The sequence below is a fragment of the Panicum hallii genome, chromosome 5 (genome assembly GCF_002211085.1).
Source record: "Panicum hallii strain FIL2 chromosome 5, PHallii_v3.1, whole genome shotgun sequence".
NCBI lineage: Eukaryota > Viridiplantae > Streptophyta > Magnoliopsida > Poales > Poaceae > Panicum > Panicum hallii.
Window position 1 is genome coordinate 1,907,531 of NC_038046.1, and position 21,222 is coordinate 1,928,752.

The window sequence follows — 21,222 nt, forward strand, 5'->3', positions numbered from 1 at the left end:
CACGTACAACTTGGCCGATGAAAGCGGTGCGGGTCGCGGACGACGACGACCTCATCCTAGTGGTCGCCGCCGAGAAGAGCCGTCAGGCCGGCGAGGTAGGCCCCGACGAGATCGCCGATGACGAGAGTACGAGCGGCGCCGCCGGGCGTCGAACCTTGAGCTTCAGCCAGGCTTACAAGATGAGGCACCGCGACCCAATGGTAGGTATGAACCAACGCGCAATGGCATTATGCAGGTGTTCACGACGTGGCAGACGGTGCTGCTGGCGTACCAGTCGCTCGGCATCGTCTACGGCGACCTGGGCACGTCGCCGCTGTACGTGTTCTCGTCCCTGGTCCTGCCGGACGCCGGCGAGGCGGACTTCCTGGGCGTGCTCAGCCTCATCCTCTGGACGCTCACCGCGATGAGCCTCGTCAAGTACGTGCTCATCGTCCTCCGCGCCGACGACCACGGCGAGGGCGGCACGTTCGCGCTCTACTCGCTCCTGCGCCAGCCTCGGGTCCCACGGCGAGAGGAGCGGGCCGCCGTCCAGGCTGCATATCGCTGGCTGGAGGACAGCTCGGTGCTGCAAGCTGCCGTCACCTGCTTCATGTTGCTTGGGACTTGCATGATGATTGGCGATGGGGCTCTCACCCCAGCCATCTCAGGTAACACAAGTCTTGCTACTAGCTGCTACCGAATCGTTCTCTCTGTTCGTCTGAAGTGCTGTGCATTCAAGCAGCAGCAGATCAATTCTCATTCTGATTTCTCTGAATGTTTTCTTTTCAGTTCTTTCTGCCGTACAAGGAATCCAATCGAGATCTTCCAACATCAAACAAGGTCTCTGTTGTATTGACATCTGATTCTGATAGAACTGTTAATAACTGTCAAAGTGACTGACAATCTATTTTTCTATACCTGTTGCAGAGCATGTTGTCATCTTGAGCGTGGTGATCCTGCTCCTGCTGTTCCTCATCCAGCGATTTGGCACGAACAAAGTGAGCGCCTCCTTCTCCCCCATCATGCTCGCGTGGTTCGGATCCATCGCCATGATCGGGGTGTACAACATAGCCAGGCACTATCCACCTGTTCTGAAAGCTGTATCACCACATTACGTATACTACTACTTCGCGAGGAACAAAAAGGTCGGCTGGGAGCAACTTGGAGCCATCATCCTGTGCATCACAGGTGAGGGCTCTAAGCTGCATTACCAATTTATTAGAAAAAAAGGAATCATAACGTTTTCCCTGTTCTATTTGATTCAGTTTCCCTGTTCCCTTTGAGTCAGCTGGTATGAAATCTCAACATATTACTGAACATTTGTGATCATAAGCAGGTGCTGAAGCTATGTTTGCTGATTTGGGTCACTTCAACAAGTCATCGATCCAGGTAAACCTATGACTTACTACCTTTAATGGTTTCTTAATTATGAGTTTCCCAGATAAAAAAAACGCTTCTTATGAAATTCCTGCATTTTTTTTCGAAAGGAAAAATTCCTACACTTCAAACATGCGTTCTTGCCTTCCATGCAGGTGGCGTTTTCGACCTTAGTTTACCCATCCCTGATCCTCGCGTACTCCGGCCAAGCGGCGTACCTGATCAAGCACCCCTCGCAGCTGAGCACAACGTTCTACAGCAGCATCCCGGAGCCCCTGTTCTGGCCGATGTTCGTGGTCGCCACTCTGGCGGCCATGGTTGCGAGCCAGGCGCTGATATCCGCCAGCTTCTCCATCATCCGCTAGTCCATGGCTCTTGGTTGCTTCCCTCGCGTCACCATATGCCACACTTCGGAGGAGTACGAAGGCCAGGTGTACTGCCCGGAGATCAACTACTTCCTGATGGTCGTGGGCATCGCGATCACCGTCGGCTTCGGCGGCGGACCCGAGATCGGCCGCGCCTTTGGTAACCAATGAACCAAGCCATTGACATCTGAAACTCGTCCATGCATGGCATCTGAATGATCGGGACAGACTTTGCTTCTGTTTGAATTTTGCAGGTGTTGCAGTGATCTTTGTCATGCTCATCACCACTTGTCTGGTGTCAATGGTCATGGATGTCATCTGGCGAGTGAACGCCGAGTGGATCGCCACGTTCGCCGTCGCCTTCGTCTCCACCGAGGGCGTGTACGGCAGCGCGCTGATGAACAAGTTCGCGGAAGGCGGCTGGGTGCCGTCCGCCATCGCGGCGATGCTGCTGGTGCCCACGCTGTCGTGGACGTACGGGCGCAAGCTCAAGGCCCGGTACGAGGCGCGCCACGCCCTGGACGCCGCGGAGCTCGGCGCGCTGGCGGCCCGCCGCCACGCGCCGGGCGCCTGCGTCTTCCTCACCGACCTGGTCAACGGCTTCCCGCCCATCGTGCGCCGCTACGCCGAGCACACGGCGTGCCTCCGCGAGCTGATGCTGTTCGTCACCGTGCGGGAGCTGCCGGTGCGGTCGGTGCTCCCCGAGGAGCGGTTCCTCGTCGCCAGGGAGGCGCCGGGGGTGTACCGCTGCGTCGTGCGGTACGGGTACATGGACAAGTACGACCTCGTCGGCGACGGGTTCGTCGGGTCCGCCGTCGCCGCGCTCAAGGAGGCCGCCGAGAGCGCCGAGGAGGCCGAGGCGGTGGATTCGGCTCTCGGGGATGGTTACGTCGTCGTGTTCGGGAGGACGATCCTGCACATGGGCGGCGAGCACAACTGGTTCAAGCGGTTCGTCATCAACTACCTCTACAGGTTCCTGCAGAAGAACTTCAGGTCCAGCGTCTCCATGCTCAAGATTGACCATGCCAAGACCTTGCAGGTTGGAATGCTCATGAGATTTGAGTGGTTGATGTCTAAAAAGAATGATTTTGTCCCCCAAGCTGTTATGACAGAGTGGTAGTTCCTGACGAGAAATTCAGGGTAGTGTTTTAGTTAATTCATAGACTTTTTTTTGTTCATCGTGATAGCGTGTTTGGCTTGGTTGAGCTCCATTTCGAAACCATAAAACCAGCAGGACTGCAGGAGGATATCATCACTAACTGCAGCACTTCTGCTTAATACAATAGTTGTCCTGACCGACACCCAAGACGAGCTGAAAGTTCGACTTCTTCTCCAGGTTTCCCTCCTAGAAAGGTTTGAAGAACGAGTACTTTGTAAACAGATTGGCTTCATTGTTTCACCAACCATTTGGAATTGGGAGGCAGGGGTTTATTGGTTATTGATCTGAATCCAAGAGGAAACAGGTAGCGCGTGGAAAAAGATGAGGATAAAAGGCACGCACATGACAATGAACGCAGCGTACGAAAGTACACTGAAAGTGGGATCAGATCTTTATATGGGGGAAAACAAAGAAAAATCGTAGAATTCTCCATTGACAAAAGTACATTGAAAGTACTGTCACTCACACACACATATAGTCAAAAGACCCACGACCGAAGGATGAAATAAAAATAAAAAATAAAGAAAGAAGGTGACTTTAGGCCTGTTTGGTATCCTGCCTAAGGTGCCACAGTTTGCCTAACTTTTCTGCCTAAGGTTAGTTCTTCAGGGCCTGTTTGGTATCCTGCCTAAGGCGCCACAATTTGCCTAACCTTAGTCGTCCAAATTGAAGAACTAACCTTAGGCAGAAAAGTTAGGCAAACTGTGGCACCTTAGGCAGGATACCAAACAGGTCTTTCTCAAAAAAATACTTTACCCTTCGGCTGGGGAAAAAATTGCTTCTAAATCATGTAAAACCAAGTAAACTCTGGAAGTGTTTCCCCTTTCCTCAACGAGTAAACACTGCAATGCAAGCAGCGTAAAAAAAATGACGCCTGCTTCCTTCTCCAATCTCCACCCATCAGATGCAGCGGTTGGGGAGGCCACACAAGACCACAAGACCGACAACAAGCAGGCGATCCGCCGCAGGGCCCACTGTCAGGCTCAGGACGTCCTCGCCCAGCACCACCCCTGAGGCCGTCTTCTTCCTCTTCGTCTCCGCCACGACCTCGCCATCTGCGGCGGTGATTCTGTATTCCGATTTGTGTGACACGCCGTCGATCTTGTAAACCTTCCCACTCATACAAACTGTCACTACAGCTCTGCTACTGTACTGCCTTCCCTTCTTCAGAATCCGATGAGCCTTCTGAACGCTGAACCATGGCTTGGAGTTCTCCTGTTCCAGGCCTGCAGGGCCATGGCGATAAGAGTAGCCCTTCCATGTCTTGAACACCCCAAAATTCTGCAGCGAAGATCACACCTCCAAAGTGTCAGTCACGCTGAAACTTCGTTCATCAGAGAATGGAAATACGGCAACATCTCATGCATCTACCTTCTTGAGCAGCTTGATCAGCGTCTTCCCGTCACTGTCCATCACGTACACCTCGCGGCTGCGGCTGCAGGCGTAGTTGTCGACACGGTAGGCGACGCGTCCGTCCTGGCCGTAGATCGTGCACCCGTGGCCGTTGAACACCAGCGATTTCATCCACACCGTGTAAACCTGCTTCTCGGCCGGATCGCTCGGAGCAGCACAAGGTTGCAGGTGAGCAGAGAGCGGCTGGATCCTAGTGATGGCCATTGTTTGCTCTGAACTTCTGATGAGATGAGCTTCACTGCAAAGCATCTGCTGCATTTATACATGCAGGCATATGGCCGGCCTCACCATGCTTGAATTTCAGATGCTATAATACTCGGTGTTAGATATGCCGTATTTAAATTTAAGAATTAGGTGATCGGCAATGTTCACAAGGGTTAATAAGAGAAAAAAGGTTTAAGCAGTCAGCCAGGAGCAGATACTGTGCTCCGACTTCTGCTCTTCTCTTTCTGGAAAGTGATGTTGCATGTACATTATACACGTTGTACACGATGGTATCACATGTCCTGTCAAGTATTTTCTGTTCTTTTCTCCACATGTTTTTGTTCAGAACGCGTGTGGTGTCCCACTGGCGATATATTTTCTAATTTGTTTTGCTTTGTAGCAGGAGAGCATCTATAGTTCAGACTCCAGAGTTCAGAGGCAGTATCCCCAACCGACTTTTTTCAGTCTTGCCTGTGTGTGATTTCGTTATGCTTAAGCAGTTGCTCTACACTGCTTTTCCGAGAATATAACTGTTGAGCAACAAGGCTCAGGCGGAGCTTTGTGTTCACTTTGAAAAGATGTCGGTCATAGATTTGCCTTTATTTTCACATACTATTTTTTGTTTAAAGCTTATGCGAAAAGAGGTCACAATTTTGCCTAAAATTAGCCCATACACCTTTTTATTTGACCAGTAGACTCAATGGCATGCATGTATCGCACAAAGAGGAGGTTCTTTATTACTTGAAAAATTTCACTGCTGCCAAAATCGTCCTCTGTTTGGGCTGGAGGGTTGCCAAAATAAATTATATGAGGAGTTTCTTTTTTCTATAAAGAAATTGTAGGATTCCCAGAAAATTCTTAGAATGAATCCATACAAAATTTAATTAAACCTGCTAGTGAGCTGAAGAGTTTGATCATAAACATGCAAAGCTCATTTGTATGCACGGAGGACAGTACTACATGCTGTACTTCTGTTATTTCCAAACGTTGAGATGTACCTTTCTTTCAGTTTTCAGGACATACGTTGATGTGTCGTTTTTATTTTTATTTGCATGAAGTTGAACGGAAGCGTGGTGATTAGGCCGACAATTTGTTTTCGCTACATATTATGCAATCCCAGTTCTAAACTGGGGAGGCAATGAGGCATGCTGATGTTCAGCATCCCAAAGATTCCTCCTGTCTTGTGGAGTGTAGATTTATAATGCACTCGTGCTTTACGTGCGTTGGAGGAGACAATAATAATTCAGATGAATAATGCTTCTGCCATTGCCATCACACGATCGAGTTGGGTTTACACACACATATCTTGTGATCTTCTCGTCGAGCTGGAAGCTAATCAGGTAGCCAATTCAATTCATACCATGACACGAACGTCAGGAACTGCCGTTCCCCACAAATTAAAGCAGGAAACACTTCATTGCAAAGAAGAAGAAGAAGAAGAAGAAGAAGAAGAAGGGGAAGGGGAAATGCATGCACTCTAGGTAGATTAGGGAAACTGTAGAGTTTATTTATTATTTTTTGATAGAAGAGTTTATTTATTGTTATGCAGGCGTAATTGTCGACACGGTAGGCCACGCGCCCATCCTGGCCATAGGTCGTGCATCCATGGCCATGGAACACAAGGGATTTCTCCGGACAGTGTAAACTTGCTTCTCCGGGATGAGATCTGCTGGGTTAGCACAAGTGTGCAGGTGAGAAGAAAGCGGCTGGATCCTGGTGATGGCCATGTTTTCTGATGAGGTTAGCGTCAATGCAGTGGTCTGCTATATTTGTCCAAGCAGGGCATGGCCGGCCTTATCATGCCCGTAATTCAGAAGTGCATGCCCTACACGCATGCTATGATATTCAGATTAGACATGTCCTATAAAATTTTAAAGAATTACAGGTGGGTTCTGTTCTGCTTCCGCATGCAATGTTCACAAGGTTAATTTTAGCAAAATTTGTTTATGTAATAGTCAGGGATCAGGTGCTGTACCGTCTCTCTTTTGTATGTCTTTTTGGAAAGTGATGCTGCATGTACGTTATACACTTTGTGCACGATGGTATCCACATGTCGTATCAAAGTTTTTTGTGATCTTTTCATTACAATATACATGTTTTTGTTGCGGTGGATAATTGGTCAGCCGATATATTTTATCTTTTTGGGCTTTGTAGCAGGAGAGCATCTTTCTACAGTTCTTCTTTTAAATTTATTTTTAGCAGAGCATCTGTATTTCAGAGCTCGGAGACAGGAGAGTCTCCAAACAAAGGTAATCTGTAGTTGCTCTGCTCTATGCCTTGCTGTCCAGCTGCTTGACATTTGCCCATTTCCTTTTAATTTTTCAATGCCTGCATATGGGTCATTTTGTTATGCTTATAGCTCTACACTCCTGTTGTGAGAATATAGCTTTACTTCCCCTCAAAAAAAGAATATAGCTTTATACTTTTTTAGTATACAAACAGAATTGTTGAGAAACAAGACTCAGGTGCAGCTTTGTATATTTGCTTTGAAAAAAATGTCGGTAATAGATTTGCCTTTATTTTCAAACTTCTGTTTTCTTTTTCTTGCCTTTGTGAAAAGGGGCCACTGTGATCAATACCTGAATAAGAGGCCACAGTTTTACTTAGAAGTAGTCAACACCCTTTTTTTTTGACCAGTTGATTCACCGGCAAGAGCGTAGCACACATAAATCAAGGTGACTCACCACTGCCAGATTTTTTTATTTTTGAAAAAGACCACTGCCAGATTTATCCTCTGTTTTTGAAGATAAGAGCCCGCTTACACTGGAGGAGTGTCAAAATAATATGTATAAGGAGTTAATTTTGTTCTATACAAATCATTCATGCTTATTTTTGAAGATAAGAGCCTGCTTATTTTGTTCTTGCTCCCAGAAAAATTCATGCACTAATCCGATCATAGAAGGGCATGTGTACGGAGGTCTGGTCATATTTGCACTTTGGTTCTCACCCGGTATCTTTATTTAAGGAAATATATTGATATGCCGTTTATTTTATTTTTATATTTGCAAGAAGTTTGGAAGAAAAGCATATGGTTCGGTCAACAAATTTTTTTGCTGCATATTATTCAATCTCAATTCTCAAGTCTCAACTAGGAAAATATGCCGATTTTCAGTACCCCAAAGGTTGCTTCTGTCTTGTGGAGCACAGATTCTTGTATTGCACCCGATCGATCGATGTGATGTCATGGCATGCATGGAAGACTTCTGAAGATTATTTATCCAAATTATTTTTCTACAAGGTATGTAGTGCCTCTGCAGATAGTTTATGAACATTATTAGCTCAGATGCTAATCTGCACGAGCCCTCCCAAGTTTCTGGCAGGCCTTCCACCAATTGTTAAATCTGATGACGTCTCTTGATCATCTTGTCGAGCTGGAAGCTAATTATGTAGCTAATCAAAGTTGTGGGTGGCCCGCCGTGACATCTCAAATAAAAGAAGGATGAATAACAATAGAAATTGGCCGCAATGCACATGCTATGTATCGCTCCATGGAATAGATGAATTTGATTATGAAAATTAAACTTGCTAGTTAGGTGTTAGTACTTATCCTTCATGCATTGATCCATTAATTAAACTGCCAAAGAACATGGAGAGTCCCGCCTCTCTGTATCTCGGTTCTAAGCATCCACTATCTACACATAGCTGCTCTTATTAAGCTCAATATTTAGTTGATATAATTGTATATTCGAATGAAGAATCCCAACTGAATTCGTGCTCTGCACATTGTCTCTATGGTCTAGTAGAACGCATGTGCACAGAAAGCATGCCTCCAACAATACCATTTAGATCCTGTTTGGATGCAGGTGCTAATAGATGAAAGTGCCAGAAGTACTAACTGGGTGGGCTAAATTTTAATCAAGATTCAAAAATTTCAGCATGTGCATGAGTGCTAATATGTGCTAAAAATTAGCACTCAAGAAACTCCTCCAAACAGGCTCTTAGTAATGTCCGAAATGAACTCTAGCTACAACATTAGGCTGCTACTAGCTCCCAGTGTATACCGAGTAGCATACTACTCCCTCTTTTTTTTATTTACATATCGTATTAGGTTTATCTTAAGTCAAATTTGACCCACTTATAGAAAAAAAATAATATTTATAATACCAAATTTATTTCATTGAATCCACCATAAAGTATACGTCGATAGTGTATAAGTTGGATATTATAGTTTGTCAGATCTGAAGCTACGGGACTGCGCACATAGCATTTAATATTATGGAATAAAGGATGGGGCATGTCTCATACCTTATATATGTTGTAACTACGAGTAGGACTAGTCGGAATAGAAGAAAACTACCCAAGTAGTACTTAGATAGGACTCTTAAGCTAGTATCAAGCTATAATTTCATGTAACCCTATTCCCCAAACTAAACTATATAAGAGTGGGCAGTGACCCCCTCCAAACAATCATTATCCAAGGCAATACAAACCACCATACAAGACGTAGGGTATTACGCACATCGCGGCCCAAACCTGTTTAAACCGTGTGTTGCTTGCACCTTTGAGTTCCTGATCTCGGCAACACTCTGCCTACAAGTCTACTAGCTTAGGGTATACTTAGGTAGGATTGACGGTACCTTAAGATATACCTAGGTAGGCTTGCCGGTAAAATACTGACAGCTGGCGCACCAGGTAGGGGTGCTCATCAAAAATCCACCAGCGAACTCAATGGCATCATTCAACTTCACCAGCGCCGTGCCCAAGGAGAGCACAACTTTCGTCTTCAGCTTGTGGGTCTACGTCGCTGACGGCGCAGGCGATTTCTGTCGGCACCTTGTCGACAACACGAAGCCGGAGCTCTAGCAGCAACCCAACGCAATGATCATGACGAGTTCGTGGTCAACCTCGGCGAGATGCTGCTCTCTGACCTAGCCAGGGATCTCGAGGAGCAGTCCATTTCCAACGCGACTTCGACTCGTGCTGCACCAGGATTCCTCGAATCAGATCCAATCTGGCCTGAGGGACACTGTACTCGATTCACCTTCAGGTTACGCAACGCAGCCACTGTTTACTAGGATGCCATACGATCTGAGTCTCTATCCGCATTGGAAGAGGACTTGGATCGCCTACTCAAAATTGGAAAAGATGAAGCCACCGTTTCACGGGAGGCTCCTATCTTTGACGACTATGACTCGGATTCTGATGACGGTGCGATGCCTTTTATGGGCGATCATCAGGGTCTGATGATCACATCAACACCACAAGGTCGCTTCATGTACTGGAAGGGCAAGAAACCCTCTGAACTACTCGGAAACGATGCTCATCTTGTGGCGCACCTCGATACATTGCCTTACCAAGAGAGCAGACCCCTTGCCACCATCACCGAAGAAGGAACCGCACTGGTTGACTACAGCTCCGACGAGCACACCTCACACTGCCACATCTACATGGCGGAAGTAGAAGGCGAAGGCAACGAAAACCCTAATGAATTACTTAAGCAAATCTCCAGGGATGAGGTCACCGCCGATGGCGGCGATGAAAACGACACCGAACGTGACGCCCACAGATTGAGGAACCAGAAGCGCTCCACACGCAGAAGGAACGCCGCGGAGTGCCAACGCCGTCTATGGCGCAATCTCGACGCAGAGTTTGTGGCGGCAGGTGAGTGGGGCTTCCAGACCCCGATCGCCAACATCACCGGTATCACGGCTATACTGGCCTCCAGCCGAGATCTAGTGGCATAATCAGCTCTGCGACTGGCTCAGAAGGCACGGTTATAGCTCGACGGGCAGAACCCGGTACCATCAGTACCGGCCAATCAAGAGGGAGGGCGAAAGTTGCAGTCACCCGCAGGTTAGCCGGACTCCAGAGGGAACATACCTGTCAGCGCCCCGGGGACCATGAAGCTAATAATGACACTGCGCAAGGCCGTCGCTCCGTAGGTGGGAGGCCATGGCACCACCAGGGGGCAACAGACCACCACCGCCACCACGACCACCATGACAACGCCTTGCTGGCAGTTACAATAATCGACCACCCGAAGACCTGCCGATGGATGATCTTCATCGCAAGATCAACGAAGGGTGCGACGCTCGCTCCGTCATCGATGCCTGACGAGAAGAGCGAGCTGCAGCTGGAGGCTACCGCGTACCAGACGACAGTGATCGCTTCCCAGCGTTCACATGACGATTCAGCCCGTACCAATATCCGGAGGGTTTCAAACCGATCGGCATCACCAAATACGACGGCAAGCAAGCTGCTACAAGTCTACTACCTTAGGGCATACTTAAGTAGGCTTGCCGGTAAAACACCGATATAGTTGTTGCTATATTTTTCTGTAGACTTGATCAAAGTTAGCTAACTTTGACTTAGAACAAACTAATATAACATGTAAATAAAAAGATATGTAAAAAAACGGAGGGAGTATTCTGTAACCCTGAAAGTTTTTGTTGCCTTGTAATAGCATCCTATGATCGATTAATCAAAACTCCCAACGATCAGACACCGGGTAATAAAAACGTGATGCTAATGAAGTTGCTCGCTCATTGCTGACTCGTACAAAGCTAGATGAGCATAAGCAACTTTAGTACAGCACTGCACTATTAAATCATACTGCGTGACGCGTATAAGAACAAGTACCCAGTGACCCCATTAATTTTTTAATTGGGTTTCCGTAATATATATGGGCGACCAGGCCACGGCCACACCATCCTCATCATTCGCTGCAGCTTGCCATCGACAGCAACAAGCTTTTTTTTTTAGAAAAGGGACAGCAACAAGCTAGAACAGCAGAGCAATTAGCCCCTTCAATGGCCAAGATCCAGCCCTTACCTGCAGCCTCGCCGTCTCCGTCCTCCACGGATGAGTGCCAAAGCCTTCAGCCGCGAGGCGAGCAGGTGTTCACGGTGTGGATGAAGTCGCTGGTGTTCAGCGGCAACGGCTGCACGGTGTACGGCGCCGACGGCCGCGTCGCCTTCCGCGTCGACAACTACGGCTGCCGGGGCGGCCGCGAGGCCTTCTTCATGGACCGCGACGGCAAGACGCTCATCGGGATCCGAAGGAAGAGCTTCGGGATGTTCAGGAGATGGGAGGCCTGCCGGTACTTCGACGCCGGCGAGGGGACGAGACCATGGTTCACCTTGCACAAGGCTAGAAAAGGCGGGGCCGCCGTGACGATGCACGGCGGCGGGAGGACGTACGCCGTCGAAGGGTGCTCGTGCAAGTCCGACTACAAGATCAGCGGCGCCGGCGGCGCGGTCGTGGCCGCGATCGCGCGGAAGCAGACGGCGTCCGGGGTTGTGCTGGGAGAGGATGTCCTGACGCTGACAGTGGGGTCGGAGGTGGATCATCTTCTCGTCTTGGGAATGGTCGTCGTCTGCGGCCTCATGAACCGTTGCATGTGACGGCTGATCGATGAGGACGGCCGAGAGGATTCTCAAGAGAGTGTGCATCACATGAACGAATATGTTCTTTTCATGCGTTTTTTTTTTCAGCTAGACTGATTCTTAGGAGGACACATGCATAGAGTTTGCTTCATGTAGGTAATAGCTGGTCATTTTCCCCACCAATTTTAGGACATTTTCCCCTTTTTGGTGGGTGTTTTTTTATCCGGATCCTACGGATGTACAATTGTATACGGCTATAATCTATGAAGCAGGCTTGTTTTTGTTAAACGCTTTAATCTGTGTTTTCTCTTTGGTATTGTTTTGGTCATAGGAGTTTAGCATGGACAACCTAAGTTTGATATGCATGTAAATTCGTGTCCCACTTTGCATATCCAGGAGCTACTAGCAAAGAAAGCCTGGTTGTGGTCTATGAAATCTGAGCTTGATATAATCAAATAATACTTTTACTATTTTCAGGATGAAAATTTGATGGACTTTTACAGTTTTTTTTATTTTTTTAATACTAATCAATACGGCAATTACACACAGAACCCCTTGTAGCATGTAGGCGGTAGTAGTTGCTCTGCTCCCTGCCTTGTTGAACTGTGCTTTACCCTTGCCCATCTTTATTCTTCAAGGATATAGCTTTATACTCCTTTTCGGAGGACATAACTTTAGAGTTTAGTACAGTAGAATTGTGGTACGTTTTGACGCTAGTCTATTTTTATGCGATTGTACTCTTTCCTTCAGATTACGCTGCTGTATAAATTGATTAATCTTTCTAGTTTCTTATATAGGATTGGCAAGACAAAAATAATAGGACCTGTTTTGATCTATAAAATTCCTATAGGACTCCTATCAATAAGTTTGCTGCATGAATCCGAACTAGCAAGACATTGCTGCTAACCTCTGAATATTTTGATCATAAACGTTCAGAGCACATATATATGTACGGAGAAAGTTCAGAGTACTTTTGTTCCCATCCAAACGTTGAGGTATCTTTATTTCAAAATGTTAGTGCTTCAATTTATTTCTCTTCTATAGTTCACAAGAATTTCTCTTTGGTTATTTATTATTCAAACTCAATTCTCAACTCCATATATCTGCTAATTTTCAATCCGCAAAAGATCCCTTCTGTCTTGTGTATACAATGCACACATGAGTTTCATGCCTTAGAGAAAATAATCTTTAGAAATCCTCCAACTTCCAAGGCATATGTTAGCAATTAATAGCGGGGAAGAAGAGGAGAAGAGGAGTCCGGGAGAAAGAAGAAGCAAGCAGAGAACGAATGGGACGGACGAGCAGATGCCTGCTTGATTAGGGAGAATAGTTGTTACAATATTCATGTCATCTCTCTGCTCTCTCTCTGCTCTGTCCGAGACTAGATATACTCTGCATCTACTTGGACCACTCTGGGCCTGCGACGCGAGCATTGGGCCGAGCGGCGCGCCTGGGTCTTGGGCCAGATCCAACTGCATGAGAGTCTTTAGAGCTAACAGCTTATCACGTCGATCGATCGGGTACAACTGCAAATACTTTACGCGCATTATTTGCACAGTTGGTAATCTGCACAAGGCTCCCAGTTTTCTGGCAGCTTCCACATTGTTTAAACTCTTTAATTTGATGGCTCTTGTGTTCATCTTGTCGACCTTGCCATTTGGAAGCTAATCAATTAGAAAATTCAGTATCCACATACACATCCATTTTATGCCATCACCAGAAGCTGGCCATTTCCCAAAATGCAGGACAATTCATCTCAAAAGCGCAAGGGTGCATGCACTCTAGGAGTCTAGGTAGTAGATTAGGAACATGATAGAGGTTGTTTATTGTTATGGTACTCTGCCATGTGTGGATAAGTGACCTGTAAACTAAGTTATGGGTGTCTGTCCCTGTACATGACATCAGAGAGAAAGGAGGAGGATCAACAATATAAATCGGCCGCCACATCATTTCAAAGAGGAGAAGCCGCCAGAAAATCAAGCCTACTACTTAGGTGTGACAGTGTCAGTACTTATCCTTCACCAAGCTTCCTTGTATATACTGCACACTAGTTGGTTTTGACATATGTTTTGTACTTTTGTATGGAGTAGGAACCTAAACTGGACTTGTGTACTGATACTATAGAACGCATGCGCACACAATGACACAAAACATTCATCCACAAATCCAGCTGTTCACCATGCGTTCATTGACGCCATACATGAATCACCAGCAGCTAGTAATGTCTAACACGAACTCTAGAGTCTAGAACACTGGGTTAGCTGATATGAGCACAGGCATACTAATCCAAACCTGCCTGTAAATCTGTAATAGTATCACCCCTGAAGTTTCTCGTTATATACTATAGCATTGGCATGGCAAGATTTCTCTGAACTCAAAAGACATTTGATAAACGTGGTGCTAAACTGCTCATGGCTGACTCGTACAAAGCTAAGATTGAGCATAAACAACTATGGCATGGCACTATTATATCATACCGCGTGACGCATCCAAGAAGAAGGACCCAAAAACTCGCTTAATTTTTTAAATCAAGTCTCTGAAAGTAGAAAAAACTAGATGCACCTATAAATATATGTGGGTGACCAGCCACTGGTTCCCCACCCTCCTCACCATCTCACTGCAGCGCTGCAGCCTGCAGGTAGCTACCGACAGCAGCAGAAGCAGCAATCAGCTCTGCTCTTCCACCCCTCCAATGGCCAAGATCCAGCCCCTGCCTGCAGCCTCATCGCCTCCCTCCTGCTCACCCTCCGGGGATGAGCCCCAAATCCTGCAGAAGCAGGCAGCGTACACGGTGTGGATGAAGTCGCTGGTGTTCAACGGCAACGGCTGCACCGTGTACGGCGCCGACGGCGGCGTCGCCTTCCGCGTCGACAACTACGGCTGCAGGGGCGGCCCCGAGGTCTTCTTCATGGACCGCGCCGGCAAGACCCTCATCAGGATCCAAAGAAAGAGCTTCGGGATGTTCAGGAGGTGGGAGGCCTGCCGGTACTTCGACGACGGCGAGGAGACGAGGCCGTGGTTCAGCGTGCAGAAGGCTGGCAAGAACGGAGCCGCCGTGAGAATACATGGCTGCGGGAGGACGTTCACCATCGACGGGTGCGCGCGCAAATCGGACTACAAAATCACCGGCGCAGACGGCGCGGTCGCGGCGGCGATCGGGCGGAAGCAGACGGCGTCCGGGGTTGTGCTGGGGGAGGACGTCCTGGCGCTGACAGTGGGGTCGGGCATGGATCATCTGCTCGCCTTGGGTTTGGTGGTCATATGTGGCCTCATGAACCGGTGCCTGTGAAGCTTGGAATAGCTGAAGATCCTCCATGGTCATATGTGGCATCACAAAGGCGTCAAGAACGAATTTGTTCTTTTTTTGGTGTGGTTTTTGCAGCTATAGTTTGGTTGTTAGGAGGACACATAGTGACTTTAGGGAGAGTTTGTTTCATAAGTGGCAGTTTGGGTCCTTTTTTCCCCCACCAATCTGAGGATGATTTCCCTTTTTGGTGGATGGTTTTTACTGGATCCTATATTGCAAGATTGTAAGGTGGTAACCATGTCTTCGCTGTAATTGTTATGGGCATTATTTGATCATAAGTTTAGCTTGAGAAAATGCAAGGCCTTGTGGTAAAAAGAAGAAGAAGAAGTGATTATTATTGATAGCCTCGTTCGGATCCCTTAGATCTAATTATTACATGTATTAGAAGTTTAGAACTGGATGGTTGGTAAGACTACTAGATGGCCTAGTAGGTAAGCATTGTCCTCTATGGAAAGACTGGTTCATTGGAATCGTTATACCCAACTTCTTTTCCATGTAATCTCTGTCACTATATATGAGATGCCTTAGAAGTTTCAAGTCACTATATATGATTGTTCCTATTAATTGATCTATTGCATATATTGTTTCAAGAAAACAAAACAAAAGAAGTAAATTCTAGAATCAATGCAATGGCCTGCCGATATTATTGATGACCCATGCCCGGCCTCATAATGCCTTCAGTGCAAGATGTGCATGTGTATGGCTTAGACCATTGCATGTTTATGTTATAATACTTGGTATCAGATATATCATATTTAATTTTGAGAATTAGACGTGCTATATGCAATGTTCACAAGGGTTAATTCAAGAAAAAATTGTTGAAAGGAGGGATCAGATACCGTAGTACTTTATTTATTTTTCTGTCTTTTGGAAAGAGATGCCATGTGCACATTATTATACACTCGAGTATAGTGAAGTATTTCTTGCGCTTTTCTATGCATGTTTTTGTTGAGGTGAACTGTTCAAATGTTGGCAGTATTACAATGTGTCAGTATCGATATATTTTTTGTTTTGACTCGGCTTTGTAGTAGTAAGAAAGCGTCTTCATAAGAGAGCAGTAGTCAGTATCCAACAAAATAACTTGTACTGTCTGCTATATGCCTTGTTCAGCTGATTGGCATTTGCCCATTTCTTCCTTTTATTTCGGTCTTGCATTAATCTTGTTCGTATGCATATAAGATTACTTTTGAGAGTTTAGCATAGCAGAATTGTTGCATCACATGACTCTGCTTCTTTGCGTGTTTTGCTTTTAAAAAGATGCCAGTCCATACATGTCCATCACTGTTTGCTTTTCAGCTTTCTTCCAAGGCTCTTGCTTATTTCAAATTAAAAGAGGCGCTACACATCACTTGAAATTGAAAAGGCCCATTGAAACATGTTAGGGTGACCAATCGAGCCAATAGCAAGCCCGCACGTGGATCTATCCGTGGGATTTCGCTGCTGTCTAAACTAAACTGAATTTGCTGAAACACTCTTTAAAACAAGATTAGATCGAGTAGGCTTTTGTGCTAGTTGGAGGATTGGTAAAAGAAAATTGTATATGTATGCAGAGATTATTTCGATACAAACAAGGCGTAAATTAAGAAGTTGGAGGCAGCTATGAATAGACGTGCACCATATATGTGTATGGAGAACTGCGCGTATTGTACTATTTATTTGCCAGATCCAAAAGTTTAGATGTCGTTTTCTTTCGTTTTATTTATTTGTGAGAGACAATGATTCAGTCAGAAATGTTTTGCTACTTACTATACATCACTGATTATTCAACCTCAACACCGTATATAGATGCTGATATTCAACGCCCCGAAGGTTCCTTCTGCCTTGAGCAAATTTTAATGCAAGCATGGGTTTCATGCCTAGGAGAAAATATTCGAGCAAATATTGCATCGGATCCGCTACAGCTTCATCTGCAGTATGACCATGGTTGCTGATCTGCACAAGCCTCTGAATTTTCTGTTAGAGCCCTTCCATTGTTTAATCTGATGATCATCTTATCTTATCCTGGCGAGCTGGAAGATAATTAGCAAATTCAGTGTCGCGCTTCCCTCAAAAAAGAAACAAGAAATCAGTGTTGCGCTCACACATACATCTCAGTTTTATTCCGTCACCAGAAAATGGCGTCTCCTGAAAAGCAGGAGAAACACGCCTCGAAAAAACAGGTGCGTGCACAGATGGTACTCTGTCATGTCTGAATGACATCAGGCAAAGGAGGAGGAGCGGCACTGCGGCAGGAGTTAGTAATCGATCCGCTTGCCCACATCGATCGTGCCATTGAAGAGAAGTGCCCGGATATATAGAACAACCTGCAATACGTTTAGATTTGATGTTGAAATCTCATCGCACATGCACTTTCACCGTTGCTTGACTTGATGTCAGATCGTAATCTGAACTGAATTTCGATTTTTTATCTAATCTCGAACTGCATTGGAAGAAGGAAGACTATGTTTTAGGCCCATGCAGATGTCAGTTCCTAGTTTATGAACAACTGGTCTTAAACTCCATTTGTAAAGGCCTTGATAATCTTAACTGAAACTCAGAAGTTAGTTAATGTGTATTTTCAGTCAACTATATCTTTGTATGCAGGCATTCAAACTGAACTTGTGTTACGAGGGATGCATGCATATATGCTATACTCTTTTCAGAAGGCATTCCCACAAGCACGCTTCCACAAATCCGGCCTACCGTTCATGCAAGCATATATTCACAACTTGCATGAACCACCAGCACCAGCAGGTCATGTCAGGCATACACGGGGCTCTCTCTAGAACATCGAGTACGCTTGTCTCTCTTGATATGAACACATGCATACACACTAACTGTCGAATCAGTCGCCTGCCGCCTGCATGCATGCAGAAGTATGTATATCACTGAATTTCTTTTCGTTCGCTACTGTGTTTGGCATTCTTAGATTATATGATAGATAGATCAGTCTAAACTCCAGAGGGACACCAGGTAAACCTGATGTTTCTTCATTAGTTCTGCTCATCGCTGAGTGACTGATAGTCGTACAAATTAAAGGCTGAATTGAGCATATAAACAACCTTGGTCGTCCTACACTATAGTATCATATCGCATGACGCGTATGATGAGCAAGTACAATTAAGTACCCAATGGCACAACTAATTTTTTTAGTTAGGTCTCCCGAAAGTGGAAAAAAATGAGATGCAGCAAGACATATCCTATAAATACGCAGATGGAAGACCAAGCAACTGGCGACGAACCCCCATCCTAAAATTTCTATTCAACCAAGCGGACAACAACGGAGGTGGCGGGACGAGCGGTCAGCTCCCCGGCCCCTCCAATGGCCAAGGTCAAGCCCTTGCCTGAAGCTGCTGCGGCATCATCGCCGTCTGCCTCGCCGTCGCAGCAGCAGGGCGAGCAGAAGCCGGCGGTGTACACGGTGTGGATGAAGTCGCTGGTGTTCAACGGCAACGGCTGCACGGTGTACGGCGCCGACGGCTGCGTCGCCTACCGCGTCGACAACTACGGCTGCCGGGGCGGCCGCGAGGTGTTCTTCATGGACCGCGCCGGCAACAACCTCATCAGGATCCAAAGGAAGGTACACATCAATCAAACACGCACGCCGCCATGACCCCTGCAGTTTTCCGGCTAGAAAAGTTACTGTTAGAACCAAACTGTCTCTCCAAGAATCATCCCGGCCGTTTCAACGTTATGTTCTCCTGTCGCCATTGTTACGCAGAGCTTCTGTATGTTTAGGAGATGGGAAGCTTGCCGGTGCTTCGACGACGGAGAAGAGACGCGGCCGTGGTTCAGAGTGCACAGGACTTGGAGGAACGGCGCCGCGGTGGCGATGCATGGCAGCGGGAGGAGCAGGGCGTACAGAATCGACGGGTGCTCGCGCAAGTCCGACTACAAGATCAGCGGCGCCGACGGCTTGATCGTGGCGGCGATCGCGCGGAAGCAGACGGCGTCCGGGGTCGCGCTCGGAGAGGACGTTCTAACGCTGACAGTGGGACCGGAGGTGGATCATCTGCTCGTTCTGGGTTTGGTGGTCGTGTTTGGCCTAATCAACCGCTGCTTGTGATGGGAACGGCGGCGGCCAATCAAGGGGGTAAATTGTTCTTCGTTTGGCGAGGGTTTTCTAAGGTGGTTTAATTTTTAGGAGCATGTATACATGGTGATAAAGTGTATATATAGTTGTTAGCGAGACTTTGTTTCAGTTCGCAAAATTTTTCCCATCAAAACCGAGGCCAATCTGTACCTTTTTGGTGGATGATTTCCCCCTTTCTCAAGGGTATCGAGGTTGTAAAATTGTAACTTTGCAAAAATTGTAATCTAATGAATCTAAACGTTTATCCTCTTTGCTTTTTGTAATCTAATTGTAACTTTGGCATGATTTTCATCTGTTCTTTAAATGTGATATCTAGTATTCATCAGTAGCAAAGGAAAAAGAATGTACAATGTAGCACCTTCATCGAGGAATTGGTCTTAATTTGAACATGAGTACTCACATGACAATTGACAACGATGGTTTTCGCTGTCGAGCAAAAATAATCGAGTTTATCAAGGACTGCACGCGATTTATTACATTATTAGTTCTCTGCTACTGTCATTTCACAATTCACATATGCAAGCACCACCATACGGTACAGATTTTGTTATACGGAAGTCTACTCTCGATCGTGCCACCTCAGCTCGGATCTCGATAAACAAACGAAACGTTGACCCAGTTACTTAATATGCTATGATAAAAAAGGTACAACAATGAGGTAAGAAGGCGCGTGACAGTTACATGTTCAGAGAATTTCTTCCCCCCGGCCCAACGTGAGCTGGTAAGATATCGTATTGGTAGCTAAATGGAATGTAGTGGTGGTGTACGCCACAAAGTTTACTAACGCCGCACACGAGTAAGAACATAAGTAAGTAGGTACTCAATATTAAATTAATTACGATGGCATGCTACTTTCGGTTATTTATCCTTCCAAATTATTTACGGAGAATGCTATTCTAATTCATATTATTAACTTTTGGATGGATCATTGATGGATCATAGATATATATACCTTGCATCCGTACGAGCAAAGCTTCCGATGATGCCTAAGAGATGAACACGTCGCTGTCGTCGTATCCCGTACACTACAGCTAAGCAACGTCCACGTCGGCGTATCGATCAGTTTATTATTGGAGAGGGAATGAGATCGGAGTGGAACAGCCCAACGCGAGCGGCGTGTCGATGTAACATAATATCAGTGCGTGGCTGCTGATTAATCATCATTATGCGATGAAAATAATAAAGCACACGCCAGCGGCAGCTAAGTGCAGCCTGATACCTGGCGTATAACAGCAGCAGTCAGGATCATGAAACCAGATCGATCACGTACGATGTGCTACCGGCACGGATGGGTGGACTATGGAGCTGCCTCCGCGATCGCAGATATGCAGGATGAAGTTTTGCTACCACCTAGTATGTCAAGTTTAAGAGTTTAAGATGAGGGCCTCGGCTCGTTTTGTTAAAGTACCGAGCTAAAATCTTAACTTGGTTTGACGATATTTTCCAACGAGCCGAGCCGATCCGAACCATTAATGCGCTGAGTCGAGCGAGCTAACGAGCCGAGATATGACCCACGATTTTCACCATGTAAATTTAAAATATTAATCCATAATTAACTAGAGTAACCTATACTTAACTATTTCATACATTTTTAAGTTTCATTATGATCTTTTTTCTCAATAAAAGTCAAGTGGTCGTGTGGTATAGGGATGAAGAGCTAGAACTCTAGCTTCTCTTCGAAAAAAAAAAGATTTGCAGAATACCATTACCTGTGCTTATTCATAATATTTGGATAGTACGAGCTTACATGACTTCTGTCTTGCATTGTGCTTATTTTATTATATGGGACGGGTACCCCATATGAAATACAATTCCAAAGTTTTTTAGACAGATTAGTGCGAAAGTAAAATAGCTTGATGCCCTTAATTAATTGCTGCGGCAATCATAATTAATTGCGGTTAGATACCATAAGAGGCAGCTCGGTTAAAATGTTCGGTTTCCGGCTCCAATCAATTAGCCGTCAACAAAAGCCGACGAGGCTGCCAGCTTAGATGGGATGGCCCCACCAAGGCAGCGAGCGC

The 21,222-nt window shown here is 46.1% G+C and overlaps 5 protein-coding genes across 6 annotated transcripts; 4 read left to right on the forward strand and 1 right to left on the reverse strand.

Annotated features, from left to right (window-relative positions):
• The first annotated feature begins 17 nt into the window (after positions 1-17).
• LOC112895854 (potassium transporter 6-like) lies at positions 18-2,841 on the forward strand. The gene is given in 7 exon segments (XM_025963852.1): positions 18-200; positions 236-647; positions 769-819; positions 907-1,167; positions 1,316-1,368; positions 1,512-1,881; positions 1,976-2,841. Coding segments are annotated over 7 exon segments (2,196 nt in total).
• A 939-nt stretch (positions 2,842-3,780) lies between these two features.
• On the reverse strand, positions 3,781-4,497 carry LOC112895860 (protein LURP-one-related 11-like). The gene is made up of 2 exons (XM_025963857.1): positions 4,252-4,497; positions 3,781-4,161 (listed from the first exon to the last, which is right to left on the reverse strand). The coding sequence occupies exons 1-2, from the start codon at positions 4,495-4,497 to the stop codon at positions 3,781-3,783; spliced, it is 627 nt and encodes a 208-aa protein (XP_025819642.1).
• Positions 4,498-11,165: 6,668 nt separating this feature from the next.
• LOC112895066 (protein LURP-one-related 11-like) lies at positions 11,166-12,110 on the forward strand. The gene has a single exon (XM_025962935.1). The coding sequence runs from the start codon at positions 11,247-11,249 to the stop codon at positions 11,838-11,840; it is 594 nt and encodes a 197-aa protein (XP_025818720.1). The 5' UTR covers positions 11,166-11,246; the 3' UTR covers positions 11,841-12,110.
• Positions 12,111-14,382: 2,272 nt separating this feature from the next.
• Positions 14,383-15,487, forward strand: LOC112894992 (protein LURP-one-related 11-like). Its single transcript, XM_025962851.1, has one exon. It carries the CDS (start codon positions 14,395-14,397, stop codon positions 15,109-15,111), a length of 717 nt encoding a protein of 238 aa, XP_025818636.1. The 5' UTR covers positions 14,383-14,394; the 3' UTR covers positions 15,112-15,487.
• Positions 15,488-18,375: 2,888 nt separating this feature from the next.
• On the forward strand, positions 18,376-19,429 carry LOC112895580 (protein LURP-one-related 11-like). 2 transcript variants are annotated; one of them, XM_025963543.1, is made up of 2 exons: positions 18,376-18,688; positions 18,830-19,429. In XM_025963543.1, the coding sequence occupies exons 1-2, from the start codon at positions 18,431-18,433 to the stop codon at positions 19,172-19,174; spliced, it is 603 nt and encodes a 200-aa protein (XP_025819328.1). In that variant the 5' UTR covers positions 18,376-18,430; the 3' UTR covers positions 19,175-19,429. The 2 variants fall into 2 exon arrangements, with proteins under 2 accessions (XP_025819328.1, XP_025819327.1); XM_025963542.1 differs by having other exon boundaries at positions 18,847-19,429.
• Positions 19,430-21,222: the final 1,793 nt, after the last annotated feature.

Coding starts and splice junctions, on each gene's coding strand:
- LOC112895066 (XM_025962935.1), top strand. CDS start 11,247: ATGGCCAAGATCCAGCCCTTACCTGCAGCCTCGCCGTCTCCGTCCTCC.
- LOC112895580 (XM_025963542.1), top strand. CDS start 18,431: ATGGCCAAGGTCAAGCCCTTGCCTGAAGCTGCTGCGGCATCATCGCCG. Junction 18,689..18,846: donor TCATCAGGATCCAAAGGAAG/GTACACATCAAT, acceptor CTGTATGTTTAG/GAGATGGGAAGCTTGCCGGT.
- LOC112895860 (XM_025963857.1), bottom strand. CDS start 4,497: ATGGCCATCACTAGGATCCAGCCGCTCTCTGCTCACCTGCAACCTTGT. Junction 4,162..4,251: donor TGATCAAGCTGCTCAAGAAG/GTAGATGCATGA, acceptor TCTTCGCTGCAG/AATTTTGGGGTGTTCAAGAC.
- LOC112894992 (XM_025962851.1), top strand. CDS start 14,395: ATGTGGGTGACCAGCCACTGGTTCCCCACCCTCCTCACCATCTCACTG.